This window comes from Cottoperca gobio, chromosome 6 (genome assembly GCF_900634415.1).
Source record: "Cottoperca gobio chromosome 6, fCotGob3.1, whole genome shotgun sequence".
Lineage (NCBI taxonomy): Eukaryota > Metazoa > Chordata > Actinopteri > Perciformes > Bovichtidae > Cottoperca > Cottoperca gobio.
Window position 1 is genome coordinate 9,545,952 of NC_041360.1, and position 19,168 is coordinate 9,565,119.

Here is a 19,168-nt window from a genome sequence, read left to right on the forward strand (position 1 = left end):
GTATTAGGTGCATGATGTACACTTATTTAAGTTTGATATCTAATTTAAAAGTGTCCTCACGCGGGCCCGGTCAGGGACAGCCAACGGGCCGGATGTGGCCCGGGGGCTGTACAATGCCCAGGTCTGGCGTAAGGGACACAGCAACAGTGCAGGAGGAATTTACCAAGGTTTCCTCGTAGCTTTGGGATTGACACAGATAACACCTCCAAGCATACATAAGGTGCTTTGAAAACAAGTCCATATCCATAAAATGAAATACTAAATGCAAATAGAACATAGTAAAACAGTAGCATCAGACTCACAATAACATACATATCTTCATATATTCAGAACTCAGTTTTCACATTGAACAGGTGCTTATTAAATTATATGTTTTTTGTTTATGTGCACATTTCCGTGTTTACTGCGTTACTTTGCGCGTTCACATTCTCTCGTCTGCTTCATTCAAACTGTAACCGGTGTTAAACACAGCAGCCTCAGAAATGTGAAACAATTTGCAATCTTAAGTGATCCAACGATAAACGAGCACAAAGCAACAAGTCTGAGGCGCTGCCCCCCCAACGGAACCCCGTGTTTTATTTTATATAATTATATAGCGCCAAATCACAACTCACTTTTCACATTGAACATGTGCTCTTTTATTAAATAAACTAAACGCTTATGTTATTTATGAAATTTATGTGCATGTTTCCGTGTTTACTGCGTTGCTTTCCAGTCAGAGACAGAGTGGAGGAAAGGAGAGGAGAGAACTACAAAGTGCAGAAAAGTAAAAAATCTAACACATTAATTATAAATGGAGCGACATCGACTCCAACGTTCAGAAACTCAGGCCAAAATATCCGTGGTTTTTAAACACACACAGCCTGAATCAGCAACAGCGATGCAGATGTTAGCTCTGCTGGTGTTAGCTCTGCAGGTGTTAGCTCTACTGGTGTTAGCTCTACTGATGTTAGCTCTGCAGGTGTTAGCTCTGCTGGTGTTAGCTCTACTGATGTTAGCTCTGCAGGTGTTAGCTCTGCTGGTGTTAGCTCTACTGATGTTAGCTCTGCAGGTGTTAGCTCTGCAGGCGTTAGCTCTACTACTACGAGCAGCCAGAGTGCAGCTCGTCTGCTGCTGGTCAGTGTTCGTGTTTTAACATTAATTCAGATTAGTTTTATTCATGGTATATCCTTGGAAAAACATTAATACTTTCGAGCAGTGGCAGCAGAGGGGGGCGCTTGTTTTCTTTTTTTTCAAGCAGCACTTTATCGCTCAGCAAAATAAAAACTCTAAAAACACACAATGTTATAATCGTTTGCCCATTTCTCCTGGAACATTGCACATCCACCTTTCTCTTTTTTACACTTGCCATGCTGCATTCGCTGATATCAATGACATGACAGTTTTTTGACATGACGTGACCACGTGACGACACGTTCAAGGACCCTGACCTTGGCCAGGAAAAACAGTCAGTCGCTGGTTTTATTCTATATCTGACTAGATTTGGATACATTTTTTTGGAGTAGATTTTTTGCGTGCGTTTATTAATTACCTCGTGGGCCATACACATAAGCGCCTCCCAAAGACACGTGAACGCCCCCCTTTCTAAAATATTGCTTCCAGCGCCCCCGACCGCCCCCGTTGAGAACACCTAAACTACACTCTAAGTAAAATGGTTTAATGTCTCTGACTCGGAATAGTGAATCGGCATCACGTTTCAACTGTTCAGACTTTAAATGCATCAGAATAATTTTAATTACCATGTAGGTTTCCACCTACAAGGAATTTGCTCTGGTAACGTTGGTGCATAAATATATATTTTTTTACAATTAACAATATTTGCAAAATATAAACAGTAGGGGTAATGTACAACACAAGGACAGCCGGCTGAGCAGTGCGTTAATGTAACGTGTAGAGGGGGGAGGGGTGTTCAGCTCCCACTTCAGGTCCTAGGCGATAATGGTGCCCAGGAAGCGTAAGGACTCCACTGTGTCCACAGGAGAGTCACACAGGGTGATTGGGGCAGGTGTAGCTGGGCTCTTCCTGAAGTCCACTATCATCTCCACTGTCTTTAGAGCATTGAGCTCCAAGTAGTTCACACTGCACCAAGTCACCAGTAGGTCAATCTCCCACGTGTAGGCCGACTCATCCCCACCAGAGATGAGTCCGATGAGGGTGCATGTTTATATATCTGAATTATGTTCCTTTTACTTTACATTTGCTGGACTCACTTTGGTTTGATTGCCTCCTCCTGAGTTTCCTCCAGGAGGTCATATGTGTAGTTGTTGTAGATTTCAACGTAGGAGATGAAGACACTGTAGCTGCTGTCCTCAACCACAGCCTCATTTTTATAAGCCTCCTCTAACTTAATCATGTCAGCAATTTTTTCTTTTTTTTGAAACAAAGTAGAGACTTAGATGTTATATATTAGTTACATCGTAGCAGAACACAGTTGTTTAACAGGACTCAGACTTACCTGGAGGAGGATGATGATTTAGGAACATAAGAGTTGTTTTCCCGCCGTTGTCGCTCCAACAAAGCATCAACTTCATTCTGGACCTCCATGCCATTTTTGTCATCAGTCTTGAAAACCTGGAGAGAAAAAAATTTAATTTGGTAAATAAATGTTAAAGTATTAGGGATGTCAACGATTAATCTATTAATCATCGTTAATAATTTAACCAATAAAAAAATGAATACAAAAATACATAAGCGATGTAGCTCCCTCCAGTAATGAACACGAGGCCGATGTCATGTTTTAAAATACGGGGTTTATTCTCATCCTGAACATCCTAATTCAACCCGTGAACTGGGTTAAAACAGAAAACATAGAAGTGAATAAATAAATATGTATGCATACGAAATCGATATCAATGCTGCTAAATTACACAATAAGAGGCACACATCTAACACGTAGCATATAGCACAAGCTAACACATACAAGTATGTAGCACGTGGCATGTAGCATTCATATACACACACACATAACCTTCAACTCAGACACAGTTGCCCAAAGCATTATGCAAACATACCTCGTAGGCTGTTTGTCATCTAGAAGGGCTGATGTCTTAAAACTTCATTTTATTGAGCTTTATATGAGTTTATACTCTTAAGACAAGGGTGGGGAACCTTTTTCCTATCAAGGGCCATTTATTTCTTTACAACATCCTTCGAGGGCCATACTAATTATTGAACTCGTAACCTCTGCTAAAATATTTAAAACCCATTAATTTCACCTTTCTTTCAATGCGAAGCACCTTTTGTATCCATATATCTTTCAATGTTTTTCTGTTACGCTCTGGAGAGAGCGTGGAAAAGGTGATAGGATCTAAATGCAGACACCTTGAATTCCAGGAATTTAATGAAAACTTAAATGCAACAAACTGAAGAACACTGGATACCTAGGAAACACTGGAAACTAAACTGCACAATGATTGAACACAGCAAAACCAGGTGAACATCACAGACGTTCCGACCACAAACAAAGGGAAGACGGGGACTTAAATACTCAGGGGCAAGTGGCCAGGGGATTACAGAACAGAGTCATGGGGGACAGAAGGATGGCCAGAGAAGTGCATTGGGGTGGTGCCAGGGCCATCAGACAGGCTGCCTGAGAACTGTACCGGGATCCAACAGGACCCCTCAGGCGGACGTCCTGGGGACAGGGCAGTCTGGGTGGAAAAAACTGACAATGTTACCAAAAATAAAACAGGAAATATGAAAAGACAACACTAGAAATAAACAGGATCATAACATTTTAGCCAATTTAATTTGATCCATGATCTTATTGTTTTCATGCTCTCTATTTTTAATATTATATTCCTGTTGTTTTTATATTCACTGATATAAAGCACTTTAAAATCTGACACAACTTGAGGTGCAATATAAATAAAGCTTGTTACTACTACTACTACTACTACTACTACTACTACTACTACTACTACTACTACTACTACTACTACTACTACTACTACTACTACTACTACTACTACTACCACCACCACCACCACTACTACTACTACTACATCAGGCTCACCTAATGCGAAGGCTGGAACTTCTCTTTGGCGAGGCGTCTGATGTCAGATGGTAGTGATGAGGATGCTACTCGCAACTGGTTTTCTAGGTTTGGGTCAGTCAATCTTGAGCAGTTTTGAAAAGAACTGCTCACAGTGGTAGGTTGTCCCAAACAGTGATGCGAACTTCAGTGCATGTCTCCTTAGAATGGGAAAATCCTCGCACATACAGTTTGTAGAACTCAAGCAGAGGGAGGTTGTTGTACCTAGCTTTGAGCTCGTCGTTGCTTTGCAGCTCAATTATTTCATGCTGTAGGTTTTCAGGCCCATCATCTGGTTCCACATTGAACGGTGTTGCAAATATGTTCAGTTCCTTCTGGTAACCTTTTATGTCCTGGAACTTCTGTCCGAAGGCCTGGAGTAGTTTTGCATACTCGCCAGCATATTCAGATGTCACAGCAGGCTTTTGTTCTTGCAGAGTGGGAAAGTGCACAGTGTTTCCCTTTTCCAGTTGCACTTGCCACAGCTTTAGTTTAGCTTCAAATGATTTCACATTTGAAAGCAGAGGGCTGAAAAGCTGGTTAGGACCTTGGAGTTTGACGTTCAGCTCTGAGAGGTACTTGGTAATGTCCACCATGAAGCCCAAATCACACAGTCACTTGCTATCACAGAGTTCCACGACTGCTTTCCCCTTCGTCCCCATGAACTGCTTTACTTCTTCCCTCAAGTTGTAAAACAGTGCAAGCATATTTGCTCGAATCAACCAATGCACCTCACAATGGTAAACCAGATCTCCGTACTCCGACTCAAGGTCACTCAGTAGTTCCTTAAACTGGCGACTGTTAAGTCCTCTGCTTTTAATAAAGTTTATGGTGGAAACAACAGTATTCATCACATTGTTGAGCTTCAGAGAATGTGCACACAGGCTCTCTTGATGTATGATACAGTGACATACAACCAACTCACTTGGATCAAGACTGAGACGACTCATTTCTTTTCTGACCAATGCAGTCAGTCCTTTCTGTGCGCCAACCATAGCGGGGGCCGTCTGTCACCGGGCCACTTAACTTGTCAAACTGTAGGTCAAATTTGTTCATAGCCAAAACAACTTGCTCAAACAAATCCTCACCTTTGGTAGTGCCATGCATGGCTTGTAGAGACAGAATTTCCTCCCAAGTATCAAACTCCGCTGTAATCCCACGCACAAAAATGGCTAGTTGGGTGGTATTTGCTATGTCCGTTGTCTCATCGCAGGCCCAAGAGAAAAACTGAAAATCTCTTGCAGTGTCCTTCCGTGTTTTTTCAATATCTTGTGCCATGTCAGTAATCCGATCTGAGACGGTTCTTCAAGACAAACTGAGACTTTGAAACAATTTTAATGTATCTGGTGCGAGCAGCTCCGCGGCGGCAACAAGGCACTCCTTCACAAATTCACCTTCTGAATGAGGCTTCAGTTTCTTGGCGATTAGCTCACTTACCACAAAACTAGCATGCGTGACGTTGTCTTGGGCAGCCTGTGGTCTTGTGAAAACTGCTTGTTGGGCACCCAAACTTCGCCGAAGAGCATTAACTTTATCCACCCGCATTTGTCCTTTCAGCTCGTCTAGTCTAGCATGTTTTGTGCTAAAATTACCCTCGAGATTAGCCTTTTTCATTACAGCAAGCGCCTCTGCACAAACTAGGCACACTGGCTTCCCTTTTACTTCCACAAAGAAATAGTCATTTGTCCATTTCTCCTGGAAAGTGCGACATTCCACATTTCTCATTTTTGTAGTCGCCATGCTGCATTCGCTAACATCAATGAACGTCTCATTTAATATTAAAGGTTTTTTTGACATGACCACGTGATGACACGATCCGCTCGTGTTCTGTTCAAGGACCCTGACCTTGGTCAGGAAAAACTGCCTATTGCTGTCAAAGTTTTATTTTTTATTTATGTTTTTGGAGTTTACTTTTTGCGTGTGTTTATGAATTACCTCAAGGGCTGGATCAAATGGTCTCGCAGTATACGGCCCGGAGGTTCCCCACCCCTGCTCTAAGACATCGCAAGTTCACACTGTGCTGCAATGGTCTGGAGCCGCGATCACTAAGTGCGTCGATTAAATAAACCAGGTTACACAAACACCGCAGATTAGCTCCGCCTGTATGAACCTTTACCTTAAAAGGTAGGAACCAACAATAAAGTGCAATACAAATACATAAACAGGGAAAACGTGCAGACAGTTACAAGCGATATAGCGGAAGAGTTGGACAAACAAAATGTCCTTCCATCAGAGAAAAAAAAGGAGTTGCAGCGTGTCTCACTCTGCTCACTGATGTAGTCCTGTTGATGAACTCTTAAGCATAAAGTTGTGTAAACCTGTTTGGTGGCTGTGCAGTTTAGCTATCTGACGCTCATACAGACATCCCTGTGGAGGTTGAGGGCATTGAACCTGAGTGGGCGATGTTCAAAACCTCTATTGCTGAAGCTTCGGTGATGAGCTGTGGTCTCAAGGTCTTAGGTGCCTCAAGGGGCGGTAACCCTCGAACACCGTGGTGGACCCCGGTGGTCAGGGAAGCCGTCCGACTGAAGAAAGAGTCCTTCCAGGTTATGTTATCCTGGAGGACTCCGGAAACAGTTGCAGGGTTACCGACGGACTCGAAGGCCGGCCGTGGCAGAGGCAAAGCAGCGGGTGTGGGAGAAGTTCGGAGCAGCTATGGAGAAGGTCTTTCGGTCTGCACCAAGGTGCTTCTGGAAAACCGTCCGGCACCTCAGGAGGGGGAAGCGGGGAACCATCCAAGCTGTGTACAGCAAGGGTGGGACCCTGCTGACTTTGACTGAGAAGGTTATCGGGCAGTGGAAGGAGCACTTTAAGGAACTCCTGAATCCGACTAATGAGCAGAGCTGGAAGCTGATGGGGGATCATTGTCAATTTCCCTGATGGAGGTCACTGATGTAGTCAATCAACTCCACAGTGGAAAGACCCCAGGGGTTGATGAGATGCGTCCAGAAATGCTGAAGGCTTTGGGTGTGGAGGGGCTGTCTTGGTGGACACGCTTCGTCAACATTGCGTGGAAGTCTGGGACAGTGCCTAGGGGGTGGCAAACCGGGGTGGTGGTTCCCTTATTCAAAAAGGGGGACCAGAGAGTGTGTGCCAACTACAGGGGTATCACACTTCTCAGCCTCCCTGGTGAAGTCTACTCCAAGGTACTGGAAAGGAGGGTTCAGCCGATAGTCAAACCTCTGATTGAAGAGGAACAATGTGGATTCCGTCCTGGCCGTGGAACAACGGACCAACTCTTTACTCTCGCAGGGATCCTGGACGGGGCCTGGGAGTACGCCCAACCGGTCTACATGTGTTTTGTGGATCTGGAGAAGGCGTATGACCGGGTCGCACGGATGGTACTTTGGGAGGTGCTGTGGGAATATGGGGTGGGGGGGTCACTTCTGAGGGCCATCCAATCCCTCCAGCTTTTATCTCTCTATAGATTTTTCCCTATTCAGGATGTATTCCTTACTTTGTTTAACTTTATCAATATTTTCCTTATTTCAATTGTTCACTATATTTTCCACAACTTCTCCGATCCGTACTATTCCACTCTATATCTCCCACCCCGTGCCCCGTTTGCGGGCAGGTTCAAACAGTTGCATACTGTGAAGTAAATAACTCCTGATTGCATTAATCCACACTTGAAAGACTATCATATGTATTTGTCTACCTCAATCAATATGTATTTCTGCACAATATGTATTTTCTGAACTAAATGTATAACGAGCACAATATTGAATGTAAACACAGTAGGAACACTTCCCCTTCAAGAAAACAGGTCAACAACTATCACTTGCTGACGCTTCTCACCAAGGAGCGTGACCGCGCAAACGGGGACCAATGAGGAGAAGGTTACCTCCTTCTCTGTAGTATAAGCCATATGTTTTACGATCCTTTGTACACACTTCTCACGGAACCGTCAGACAGCAACCTGGGTTTGCTTAGTAATTCAGCCTGTGGATGCGGTGATGTGATTAGTGTTCTCAGCATGTTTGACTTATCACGTTAATAAATATATCGATTTAACTAGAAGTTCGCTGTTTTGATTCAACATTCAAGCTCTTCAACTTTTTCCTCAACTTTTTTCTCAACAATACTAATGCTAATCATCTCAATGCATCACTTCACATCCTCCACACCCAAAGGCCGTACACGGCAGTACACCTGAGCAAAAGGCCAGGACGAGGACAAGGACAAGATTATTCGTTTACTAGAGTCAAAACTAAAGTTCAGATTTTATGCACCAATTCAATATGCTTATTTGGCATGGTTGCAACAAAGACAAAGCATCAAGTCATATTGAGATTGAAAAAAAAACTATAATTAAATTAACACAATTGACCCAAACTCAGGTCTGATGCAATTCTGTTCTTTTAAATCAGGGGTGGGGAACCTCCGGCCTCCGGGCCGTATACGGCCCTTGAGGTAATGTGTAATAAATACATGTTGTGACGGCCTCAGAGGTGGCTGTCCTGTCCTTCCCAGGCTGTGTGCTTAACATGCGTTTCAGGAGGTTGAATGGTGGAGCTGAGACCTTGTCAGTGATGCAGTACACCTGAGCAGGCTGGGCTCAGGCTATAAAGCAGACCTGCAAGATCTTCTCAGTCTCTTCCCTCTGGCCTGCTGCCTGCTATTCTTATTTTGCTTGTGCTTTGTGTATCATGTACTTAATTAAACCATAGACCAAAGTTATTTGATTGTGTGGTCTCCCTCCTTGTCACCTCGTCTCGAGCCAGGTTGTGACAATGTGGATTTCAACACCTGGTCTGTTGATGCTGGCCAGCAGGTTGCTGTAGGAGGGTGGAGAAAGAAGGTGCTGCAGGGGCAAGCTGGGGCAGCTTGGTGGCAAAGTGATTAGTAAAACAGGGAACTCCCTTACTGAAAAAGAAAAGAAAACAACTTACAGAACTCGTATATCAAATTATGCTTAAATGCAACATGTTAGGACAAAAAAATAAACTACAAAAACACAGAGGGATAATACTGTTCACAGCATCATGCAGAGGGAGGCAATAATATTGATCAGAAAAATAACTGAGGATTGTGACGAGAAAATTGGGAGGTGAAAGAAGGGAGTCAAAGCCGAGGCAGAGAGGGAAAACGTAATTCCCTGTTTGCTCATTTCTCTCTCTTTAAGGAGGTACATCAACAAATAACCAACGTAAAGGAGTCAGGGAAATTTCTAACCATAATTCTTTGAGGTGTGACACCAACTGACGCAGCGATGACTTTCCTCTTCTCCGCGTCAAGATAGTGGTCCTCCTGGAACAAGGCCTCTAAATGGTCTAACTCAGGGGTGGGGAACCTACGGCCTCCGGGCTGTATAAGGCCCGCGAGACCATTTGATCCGGCCCTCGAGGTAATTCATAAACACATGCAAAAAATATCCACTAGAAAAAAAATCTAGACAGCAAAAGAATAAATTGGGCGACTGACTGTTTTTCCTGGCCATGGTCAGGGTCCTTGAACACAACACGATCGGAACGTGTCATCACGTGGTCACGTCATGTCAAAAAACTTCAATTTTAAATGAGACTGTCATTGACATCAGCAAACGCAGCTTGGCGAGTTTAAAACAGAGAAAGGTGGATGCGGAATGTCGCACTTTTCAGGAGAAATGGAAGAACGATTATTTATTTGTGGAAGTAAAAGGCCAGTGTGTCTAGTTTGTGTGGACGTACTTGCGGTGATGAAAAATAATCTCGAGCGTCATTCCAGCACGAAACATGCCAATCTGCACGAGCTGAAAGGACGAGTGCGTTTGGATAAAGTTAACGCTCTTCTGCAGAGTTTGGCCCAACAAGCAGCTCTCTGCAGAGCGTAACATACAAACATGGAAAGATAGATCGGTAGACCACCACACCAAGAACAGACTGTTGCACCACTGCTGTGCAATTATCACTGCCATGTGTAATATTCACTTTATTTTCTATCAACTACTTGGTGCTTATATTATTTGTTATTCTATTTAATTATTGTTTACTGCCTTTTTACTTAATTTGTTCTTTTTGCTGTGACAAGATAAATTTCCCCGTTGTGGGACTAATAAAGGATTGTTGATTTCTTATAAAAAAGTTTATTTTTTGCACAGCATAAAAGAAAATGAAATGAATGGTTATGAGGTTATGAGTTCAATAATTAGTATGGTCCTCGAAGGATGTTGTAAAAAATAAAATGGCCCTTGATAGGAAAAAGGTTCCCCACCCGTTTTAAATCAAGGTTGAAGACTTTTGTGTTTGCTGATGTCTTGATGTTTTATGTGAAGCGCTTAGAATTGTAACGTTACTAAAATGTGTTATATAAATAAACTTACCTTACAACATAGTTCATTGTGTCTTTTGGCAAAAACAATTAACTAGTCAGTAATTCTTGAGACATGGGACAAAGCAGGTCCGGCAACTCTGACTTCTATTTTAGTTTAATTTTTATATATTTTCAATTTTAGAGGTTATGAGGGATTAATAATAGAATGTATTTAACATAATTATCCACTTAAATTTAATTTAATCATTATATTAAATCTATGACACTGGTCTTCTCACTACATCTAAAAACAATGTCCACAGACAAGTGTTTTTCAGCAACACGTGTGTTTTAAGAGGTTCGAAATGACCCACTTTTTGTCAACACAGCCGAGCATTCATTAAAATGTAATACAAATCAGGAAATACCAGAGCTTTACCTTTTAGCTACAACTTGCCAAACATTCACATATCCCTTAACAAAAGTAATGAATGCTATGGTCTTTGTTGTTTGCTCATTCTTGAACAATCACTCACCCCAACAGGGTCTTTTTGCTTTTTAGGAGGAAGCCTGCGGGGGTTTTACCCTTCCTGGAAGAAACAAAATCACTTTTCATTAGCACAGTAGTTTGTTAGCATTAGCTTTTCATTACAGTAAACGCTGATGCGTGAACTAGGCACACACACAGTGGGCGAGATGAGTAAGTGACTGAGACTGTGTGAGTCAAATTGATTTACTTTAGTGTGACAGTGAAGAAACATTTTCAGCGGTGGCTTTGCGCATGCGCGATTCATTTGCAGTCTCGACGCGGGATAGTGCGGGTCTCCTCTCTGCTCTGACTGCAGCTGCTGCGGGAGGCTACTGTGAGACTGGCCGCCTGTGAGAGCTTTGGGACGGCGGAGGGTTCACGGCAGCACCCGCTGCTCGTTGAGGACAGTAACCTCAGAACGATACGTGCTTTCACGTCAGAGTCTCCAAAACACCAGAAAAGTCGCTAGAATTGTAACTTTTGACAAAAAAAAAGTCGACAAGAGGGTTTGGAAAGTCGCTACATTTAGCGAGAAAGTCACTAAGTTGGCAACACTGTGGTCAAGTTTTTATTTTCTTCACATATAGTGGGTGAGGAGGAGGGGTCAAGGAGGAACACCCCCTCCTTTCCTCCCTCCTCCTTCTCCTTCCACCCCCATGCAAACACAATTGAAGCCCTGTCTTCATTGATCATTTGATTGAGATGCAAAAGCAGGATTTTCTCGGTTTCTTGTGTGTATTCACACACGCGTCTGTTGATGATCATTTGTAGCTCTGAGTGAGTCTTTTCAGGAGACAGTAGCATGTGGGCCATGATCACCCCACTTTGCATCAGTTAATCTCCTGAATAAACATGACAAAAGACCAAGAATGTTGATTCAACTCAAAATTGTTTCCTTCGACTTAAAGAATCCTTTATAAGTTCAGCCTTTTGGGAAATGTTTTTTTTTTTTTTTTGCCCAGTTAGATAAGAAAGAGCCTAGCACTCTCCTTTCTGTATGATATGCTAAACATTAAGCTTCAGCCAATAGATGGTTAGCTTAGCACAAAGACTAGAAACGGGGAAACAGCTAGCCTGGCTCTGTCAGATGTAGCTAGGAAAATCCACTTAGGCTCCCAGAACCTCTAAAACTCACAATTTAAATTCTTGTTCGCTCAATACATGACTTTACTAAAAACCGAGGTGTAAAAATGACATGGTGTGGATTTATATGTGCCAAACTATTTCTTGTAGGCCCTAGCTCTATTGTCTCTGTTATATTTCCAGACAGGCAACCAACAAAGACTAGGAGGTTACTGGCCAATAGTCCAGAACACGTAGCGCCTTGCTGGCCAAGTGGCACATTGTTATTTATCCCGGGTTCGATTCTTGCCTTGGGACCTTTATTGCATGCTCTCTCTCCTCCCATTTCCACTTATAAGGAGAAAATGCCACAAAAAAAACAACTCTTTAAATAGTCCAGTACATAATAAAACCACATTTTTTTGGTTTTGTATGAGTAAACACATGTTATATAATGTGTTTATGAGTGAGCTTTAGACGTGCTGGCAGGTAAAATAGAGCCAGTCGGTTTCCTGTGTCTGCGCTAAGCTAAACTAACCAGGTGCTAGCAGTAGCTTCACATTTAGGCCTTATAGACATGGCAATGGCATTAATCTTCTGGTAAGAAAGCAAACGAGCATATTTCCCAAAAATGTCGAACTATTCAGTTAAAATAAGTTGAATGCATGTTGGAAAAATACAATTTGAAATCATTAAAGCAGCCAACAAGCCAGTTTTACTTGTTATTTTAGAACATTAAGGCAGTAGATTTATATTAGGTTCATTAGAGGTTCAGCATAACCCATTTCATTCTGCAGGGACAGTTAGAGGCCACCAGAGTGTAATGTATTCAAACTACATAATCACGGGGGACTGGGGTCACCCTACAGCATTCCGGATGAACATCCTGTCAGTTTATACCCCTGCACATCTGCCACACACACCTCTCTCTCTCTCTCTCTCTCTCTCTCTCTCTCTCTCTCTCATCTGTACGCTTTCTTTTTCACAAGATAGCATCCACCCCACCGGGCAGACCTTGTGAAACATGGCTCAGTCTGGCCAAAAGAACTGCAGCCCACGTCAGCAGACAGACCAACCCTGGAGCGGAAAATCTAGTCTTTGACATAATTCCGAGAGATTTTTTATCAATACATGAACACATAATTTCCTCTGATTTTACTCCCTTTGCGTCATGTCAGTAGAATTTGCTTACAAAGCAATTACATGATCAGTGTTGTACCATGTAATACTATCCGTTATACTTCTTATTTAGAAGAAAAACATGACTTCTATTGTGGGTATTTATAGAGCAACCAGAAACCAGCATCCTGTCCTGAGAGCAGGACTTATAAACAAGAGCAGGGTCATAAACATGAGCACTGTCGGAACAAAAAGAATAACGCAAAGTACAAATACAAAATCATTCTGTATTTTTATTAAGTTGCGGTGACTAGGTTAGGAGCTATGTCTGGGTTTGTATTTTACACTCCTGCTCACATGGACAGACATGAGGTAGAGAGTTCGGGACTGCAGCCCAGTCCCTGTGCACAGCACTCACTGGCATTTCTGAGAAAACAGCTATAAAACAGAAAATATCCCCAACACAGATGCTGACATTCCTCAGCACCACCAACAACCCCCCCTGGAAAAAAAAAGCTCTATTCTGTTCTCTGCCATACCACTGGTGCATGAGCGTCTGTAAGAGTTTCCCTAATTCAGCAAGCATGGGTTTTAGTAAGGAAAAAATGTGACGCTTTCTGTTTCGCCTCGCTCTTCCGAATAAGGCTTTACAACTGAAAGCAATCATCAGCCCTAAACACATCAAGCTGGGGAGACTCAGAAGATTTTGAAGGCTTATATAACAGACTTTAAGGGCTTTGACTTCTGGGTACATTTTCATCCACTATTGTGTGATAATGTCTGTTTATTTTTTCCGTTTCACCTCATTCATATAAGAGAACGGAAGGAAAACTATTTATCATTATATTAGCGGGGGCAACATAATAGAAACAATCTGGCATTTACTCAGCTTGTAGATAAGTAATTGAAATCTGGATAATGGCAGTTGTTATATTGTAACACTCACTTATATAACGTTACAAGGTAGGAACTTTAAAGCAAACGCCTGTTTATTTTTCTAATCTTGCTTCTGTGCACTTCCTGCTCCCTCTACATGGCCTTTCAGGTTCCCTCTACCTTGGCCCAGCCGCAAAAGCAGCTCTCCTCAATACAAAAAGGGAAACACAGGCTTTGTGATATAATGTGACCTCTCACCTCAGAGTCAGGTCCTACCCATGATTCAGCTAGAGCCCTTGTCTTGCCTTGTTTATCGCCCATAGTGAAGGATAAAGTTCGGGAAGCTGTGACCCCTGATGAAGTCACTGCTGAGGTCACCACTAAGGTCTAGTGTCCACTTGACCGTAAAATCTATCAGGATTTATCATCCGAGTCCGCTCAGACTGTTATATAGGTCATCTCGCTTTAAAGCCCGCAGTGAGCTCACCTGCAGGGAATCATAGGGACACACATGAACCTCGACTAGGCTTCTGGTTTTCCTTACGATAAGATAAGATCAACTTAAAAAAAAGAAGAAACTGACGGACAGCAGAAAAGCGTATTATAAATATGTTTGAGAAATTCTTGTGGCTGTTTTGATACTGTTTTTATCCCACTACAAAAGGTCATGTCACCATCGGAATCCATTTTAACAGAATGAACTCAAGCTGTTGTTCTCCGTTGGAGAGGAAAACATTTAACAGCCACCTTTCAAGCCTACAGGGGGGAGCGTTTGATACTCAAAAGACAGATTTCACAGCCTTATATAGTGTGCTTTTGGCACATGTTTAATATCTTATTTTTGCCTTTCTACTTTAACAATTGTGTTTGATTTACTCACTAGAGTCTCTAAACAATGTCCTCCGACTGTCAGTCTACCAAAAGAGATGAGAGAAGAGGGGAGTTGATCAAATGTTTATATGCTTATCTGATGATGAGATGATGAATAATAACTAATGTTTATTTAACTATTTGGGGCTGATGATGATAACATACTCTAGATTTCGTGTTGTCTCTTGATGTATTGATGTATTGTGTGTACTCTGTGTGTTCTATGTTTTAACTGGCTGCATGACACATTTTCTCCTCGGGGATAATTAAGTTATAGTTATATAATTCAATCATTATAAGTTCATAGTAATAAGCTTTTTGAGCAACATTGGGATTTTGGACTCTTTCTTCCCGATAGGAAGATCTGCAGGCAAGACTCAGAACTAAGTAAACATACTTCCACCTCCCTCTGTGTGTTTTCATTTAATTTTACAGATAATATTTTCTTAAAAAACAAGCTAGTATTGAACATCAATCAGAGATGATGCAGTAAAGGATAGTGCTCTGTGTCGTAAAGATGGAAATACTATGTATTATAAAGTATCACGTCTTTATTGGGAAACTAAACTTGAAGTAGTGTAAGTGCATTACTAATACATGCATTCACATTGTTTCTTGTTATGCTACCTTTAGTATGGAATACTATATACTAATACTATACAATAACTATTTTAACCGTACTGTATGCAGATGATGGCACTCTCCCTCTCTCTTTTGTTTGATTGAAGAAGCTCTGACTTCATTGCCCCCCCCTCCACGTCTGAAACCCACACCCTTGTGTATAGTATTCTCTACATTCATATTTAGCATATTGCAAAAAACACCATAACTTTGTAGAGTTTTGAACATGTGTATCAAACCATCAGGAAGCCATTGTTTTCATTTATTTCCCGCAGTCTGAAAATCAACTTTTATAAATATGAAACTTACTTACAATAGATAATCGATCATCTTATATTATCATATTTTGTCATCTTTGTATGTTTAGTAGAGCTGTTATCGTGTGGAACGGTTACAGTTCAGCAGCAGATGTCTGAGATGCAGAAGCTTCCCATGAACACAGCAACATAGAAAACGTTTGAAAACTGTGTACGCTTTTAATTCAAGATGATACATTTGACAAAAGACAATTTAATAATGTGCTTTATAGATGTATTCTAACTCTTTATAAGCGAGCTGTGTGTGACCCTTTGTAGTTTTCAACTTGCGTCTTATTTCAGCAGCTGGCTCCCATCGCTCCTTTGGGTCAGAGGGGTTTGAGTGCTCTTCAACACAGTAGTGCCTCTCTAAACGTGACACACCACAGCCCCATACATCAACACATCACAGATGGACATAAAATTGTCCTGGGAGAGCGATCAAAATATGTGGCATGCACTCCTCAGAAGTCTTAAACAGGGGGATGGATGGCTAATGAATGAGCTAATGTAAACTAAACTGCCCATTCTGGCTGAGATATGCTCTCCCTCAGGCCCCTCTGCATCTCTTTCTGGCTTTATCCTCTTCCTTTGCTTTCATCCACCCGTCTTTTCTTGCCTGTCCTCCACTTCTTGCTCTTCCCTTTGTTCCAATCCTCTCCCCTTCCCCTGTCTTATTATATCTTCCTGAATCTCCCAATTCACTTCCTTTTTTTACCCACCCAAGTCCTTTGGAGCTCAGAGAATTGGAGACTCACCAGCTCCATGTGAGCCTGTGGAATTTCCTGGTACAGTTTGCCCGGCAGGTCCCGCTGTCCTCCTCTCATAAGCATCCCACAGACACGTGTGCTTCTGTATACATATCACAAAGATTAGGGAAGAGATAGAGGTTCAAACACGTGTCGGGACAGGACAAGGCTTGCGGAGAGAAGGGTTAGACAAATGAAGACAGAAAACCCTCAGCTACAGTATACCGGGCAACGTGACTCACTATTATTGGGACTGCTTGACCTCCACACATGCACCCGCCTGCTGTGCGATGCACACACACAAACACACACTGAGACAGATACACAAACAAATTAATGCTGAGACTGGAAAGCTATAAACACAAGGGGTCGTTACTAAAACAAACAAATAGATAACATGTAAACATGCCAAGCTTGGGAAATGATTAAGCAGCATTTCCTCTCTTATGTGGAATATATATATTTTTAACTGGACTTGTTGTACAGCTGTCAGCTCAGAAATACGACACATTTAGTGCACCGTTTCTTGCTTGTGCTAAAAATGTTTCAGCTCTCATGTGGCTTTTAAAAACGTCCATGAAACATGTAGCTATGTATGAGGAAGCGCAGACCTCTGTTAACTGGCCACAGAGCACCAGCAGCACAGACCCAAACTGACATCTGGGCAAAGTGAACATCATGTACACAAATTCATTGCAATGTAAAAATATAAATATAAGTAAAGCACAGACAAGGACATTCAGAGGGATGATAGATTTTCACTTTGCCTCCTTGTAAAACTCCAATCAATTAATCTCCGCTCAGCCCTCAAATCTGTTTATTTGATCTCCAGCAAGGACATGACAGCCCAAATTATTTTGAGAATAAACACTGTCACTGATGATGCTCTGTCAGTATGGTTCATTTCTGTTAAAACTGATGAGATTGGATGGAAATAGAGTGACAATGTTGGCCCTTATTTGTCAAATCATCCGCTGTTAGAGCCCATACTGTGAGACAAACTGAAAAGTGTCCAAGCATATATCAGTTTAAAAAAAAAGTATAACTATGCAGGATGAAGAATCTCAGCAAAGACGGTGTTGATCCTCTCACCATGGTGAAATCTACAGTGTTGTGCCTCCCCTTGACACATAAAATAAATAGTTATAACTGACGTTCCTCTTTAAGAAAGAAGGGTGACCCAGGTCAGATCAGTGTTTGGGCATCGCTGCCATTCCACGCGTACTACCTCCTGAGTCAGTCAGTCTAAAGTGTATGGATGTGTGTATCCCACTGTGCATGCCAGGCATATCTGGGTGCACACATGTGAACTCTATGTTTGTGTTTCTCAGAAAATATGCTGCTTAAATCCAACGCGCTCTGAAAATAAACCGCAGGGTCAACAAACAAGACAGAGAGAGGGAGTACGTCCATGTGTGGCTGTGTGTGTGGGAGAGGAGGGGGTAAAAACTAAAAAGTGCTTTCCCCTCTGTTTTCCTGTCTACAGCGGGAACAGAACTCTCTGACTTCTCAGTGAACTGTCCACTGTGTGTATCAAGAGGAGGACACAACATGCGCAGGGTTTGGTTTGGAGGAGCTCGGGCTCAGGAAGGAAGCTCATCCTCAGGGGGGGGAGGGGGGCCTCGGGAGTCAATGATCTGGAGGTCACTCAAGACGAGCTTGTTAAATTCAACACCCACCAATGGAGAGGCTGTGTGGAGGAATGAGCAGAATCTAAAAGCAAACAGGCATTCTGCAAGAATGTGTTAACGTTTGTTACTCGAAGTCATCAATCATATTAAAAACAAAAATAAGGTTGTCAGCGTTAACTGCAATACAATTAATCACGGCAACAACTACTGTGACAGGTGTAATCTACTGAAAAATAATAACAAGAATGGCTTTAGGGCTGTGTTTCTTTGAGCTAAATGCTAACGACAGCATGCTAACATGCTCACAACGCATGCTGATGTTCTAGATGCAATCTTCCCCATGTAAATTTAACATTTGCTAATTAGCTTTAAACCCAAAGTAAAGCTAATGGTGTCATTAGTTTTAGAGGTAGGCCTATTAGTCATAAACCAAAGTATCATACATCATTTCAAGTTTGACCTGATGCTGGCCATCAAAGTAATGACACATTAGGCCTATATAACTACCGTGAATGTCTGCCTCAATGTTTGTGCCAATCCATCACCTAGATTTTGAAATACTTCACTGGCTAATCAAAAACTTTACTTTGCTGGTGGCGTTAGATGGAAAGTCTGAGGATCACTACAACATTAGGATTCATCATCTGATGCCTCTGAGTATCTGTAGCAAATATCTTGACAAATACAGGATGGATGGATATAGACCAAAGTGATGGACTGACCAACATTACTACCTTTAGAGCTACAAATGCAGCCTGGTCATGGCTTGTTTACGTGCTGCCACCTAGTGTTAGTTTACAGGAGCAACACAAAAGTGAAACGCTCCCATCTGCTTTATTGGCTGGACTACAAATTGGATTAAAAACATATGATGTTGCAATTTAAAGGAGAATTCTGCCAATGCTACACATATAGATGTATCACAGTTTGTACTTGAAAAGTTTTAACAGAAATCCTGCATTACAAACTTTTAGTCAAAAGATGCTACATGTTGCATTATGGGAAATGTAGGATCCAGCCTTTTAAGAGATTGCTGCTCGACCCATACTAGAAACTAAAAGTCCTCTTGGCCTCTGCTGCATCTCATGTAATTCCCCAAACTTTATTGAACAACACTATGATGAGTCTACAGGTTTAACACTAAACAGGTG

General features: G+C 42.0%; 1 protein-coding gene and 1 long non-coding RNA gene across 2 annotated transcripts in view; both read right to left on the bottom strand.

The window, feature by feature from the left end:
• LOC115009520 (kinesin-like protein KIF23) overlaps positions 1 to 2,368 on the bottom strand; it is an 8,967-nt gene extending 6,599 nt beyond the window's left edge. The window contains exon 1 of the mRNA XM_029433546.1: positions 2,211 to 2,368. Within this exon, the coding sequence (XP_029289406.1) occupies positions 2,211 to 2,353 (143 nt within the window). The 5' untranslated portion in view covers positions 2,354 to 2,368. The remainder of the gene's footprint in view (positions 1 to 2,210) is intronic.
• A 6,416-nt stretch (positions 2,369 to 8,784) lies between these two features.
• Positions 8,785 to 11,146, bottom strand: LOC115009521 (uncharacterized). The gene is made up of 3 exons (XR_003832376.1): positions 11,002 to 11,146; positions 10,801 to 10,854; positions 8,785 to 8,899 (listed from the first exon to the last, which is right to left on the bottom strand). It is a non-coding gene; the product is annotated as an uncharacterized LOC115009521 (long non-coding RNA).
• Positions 11,147 to 19,168: the final 8,022 nt, after the last annotated feature.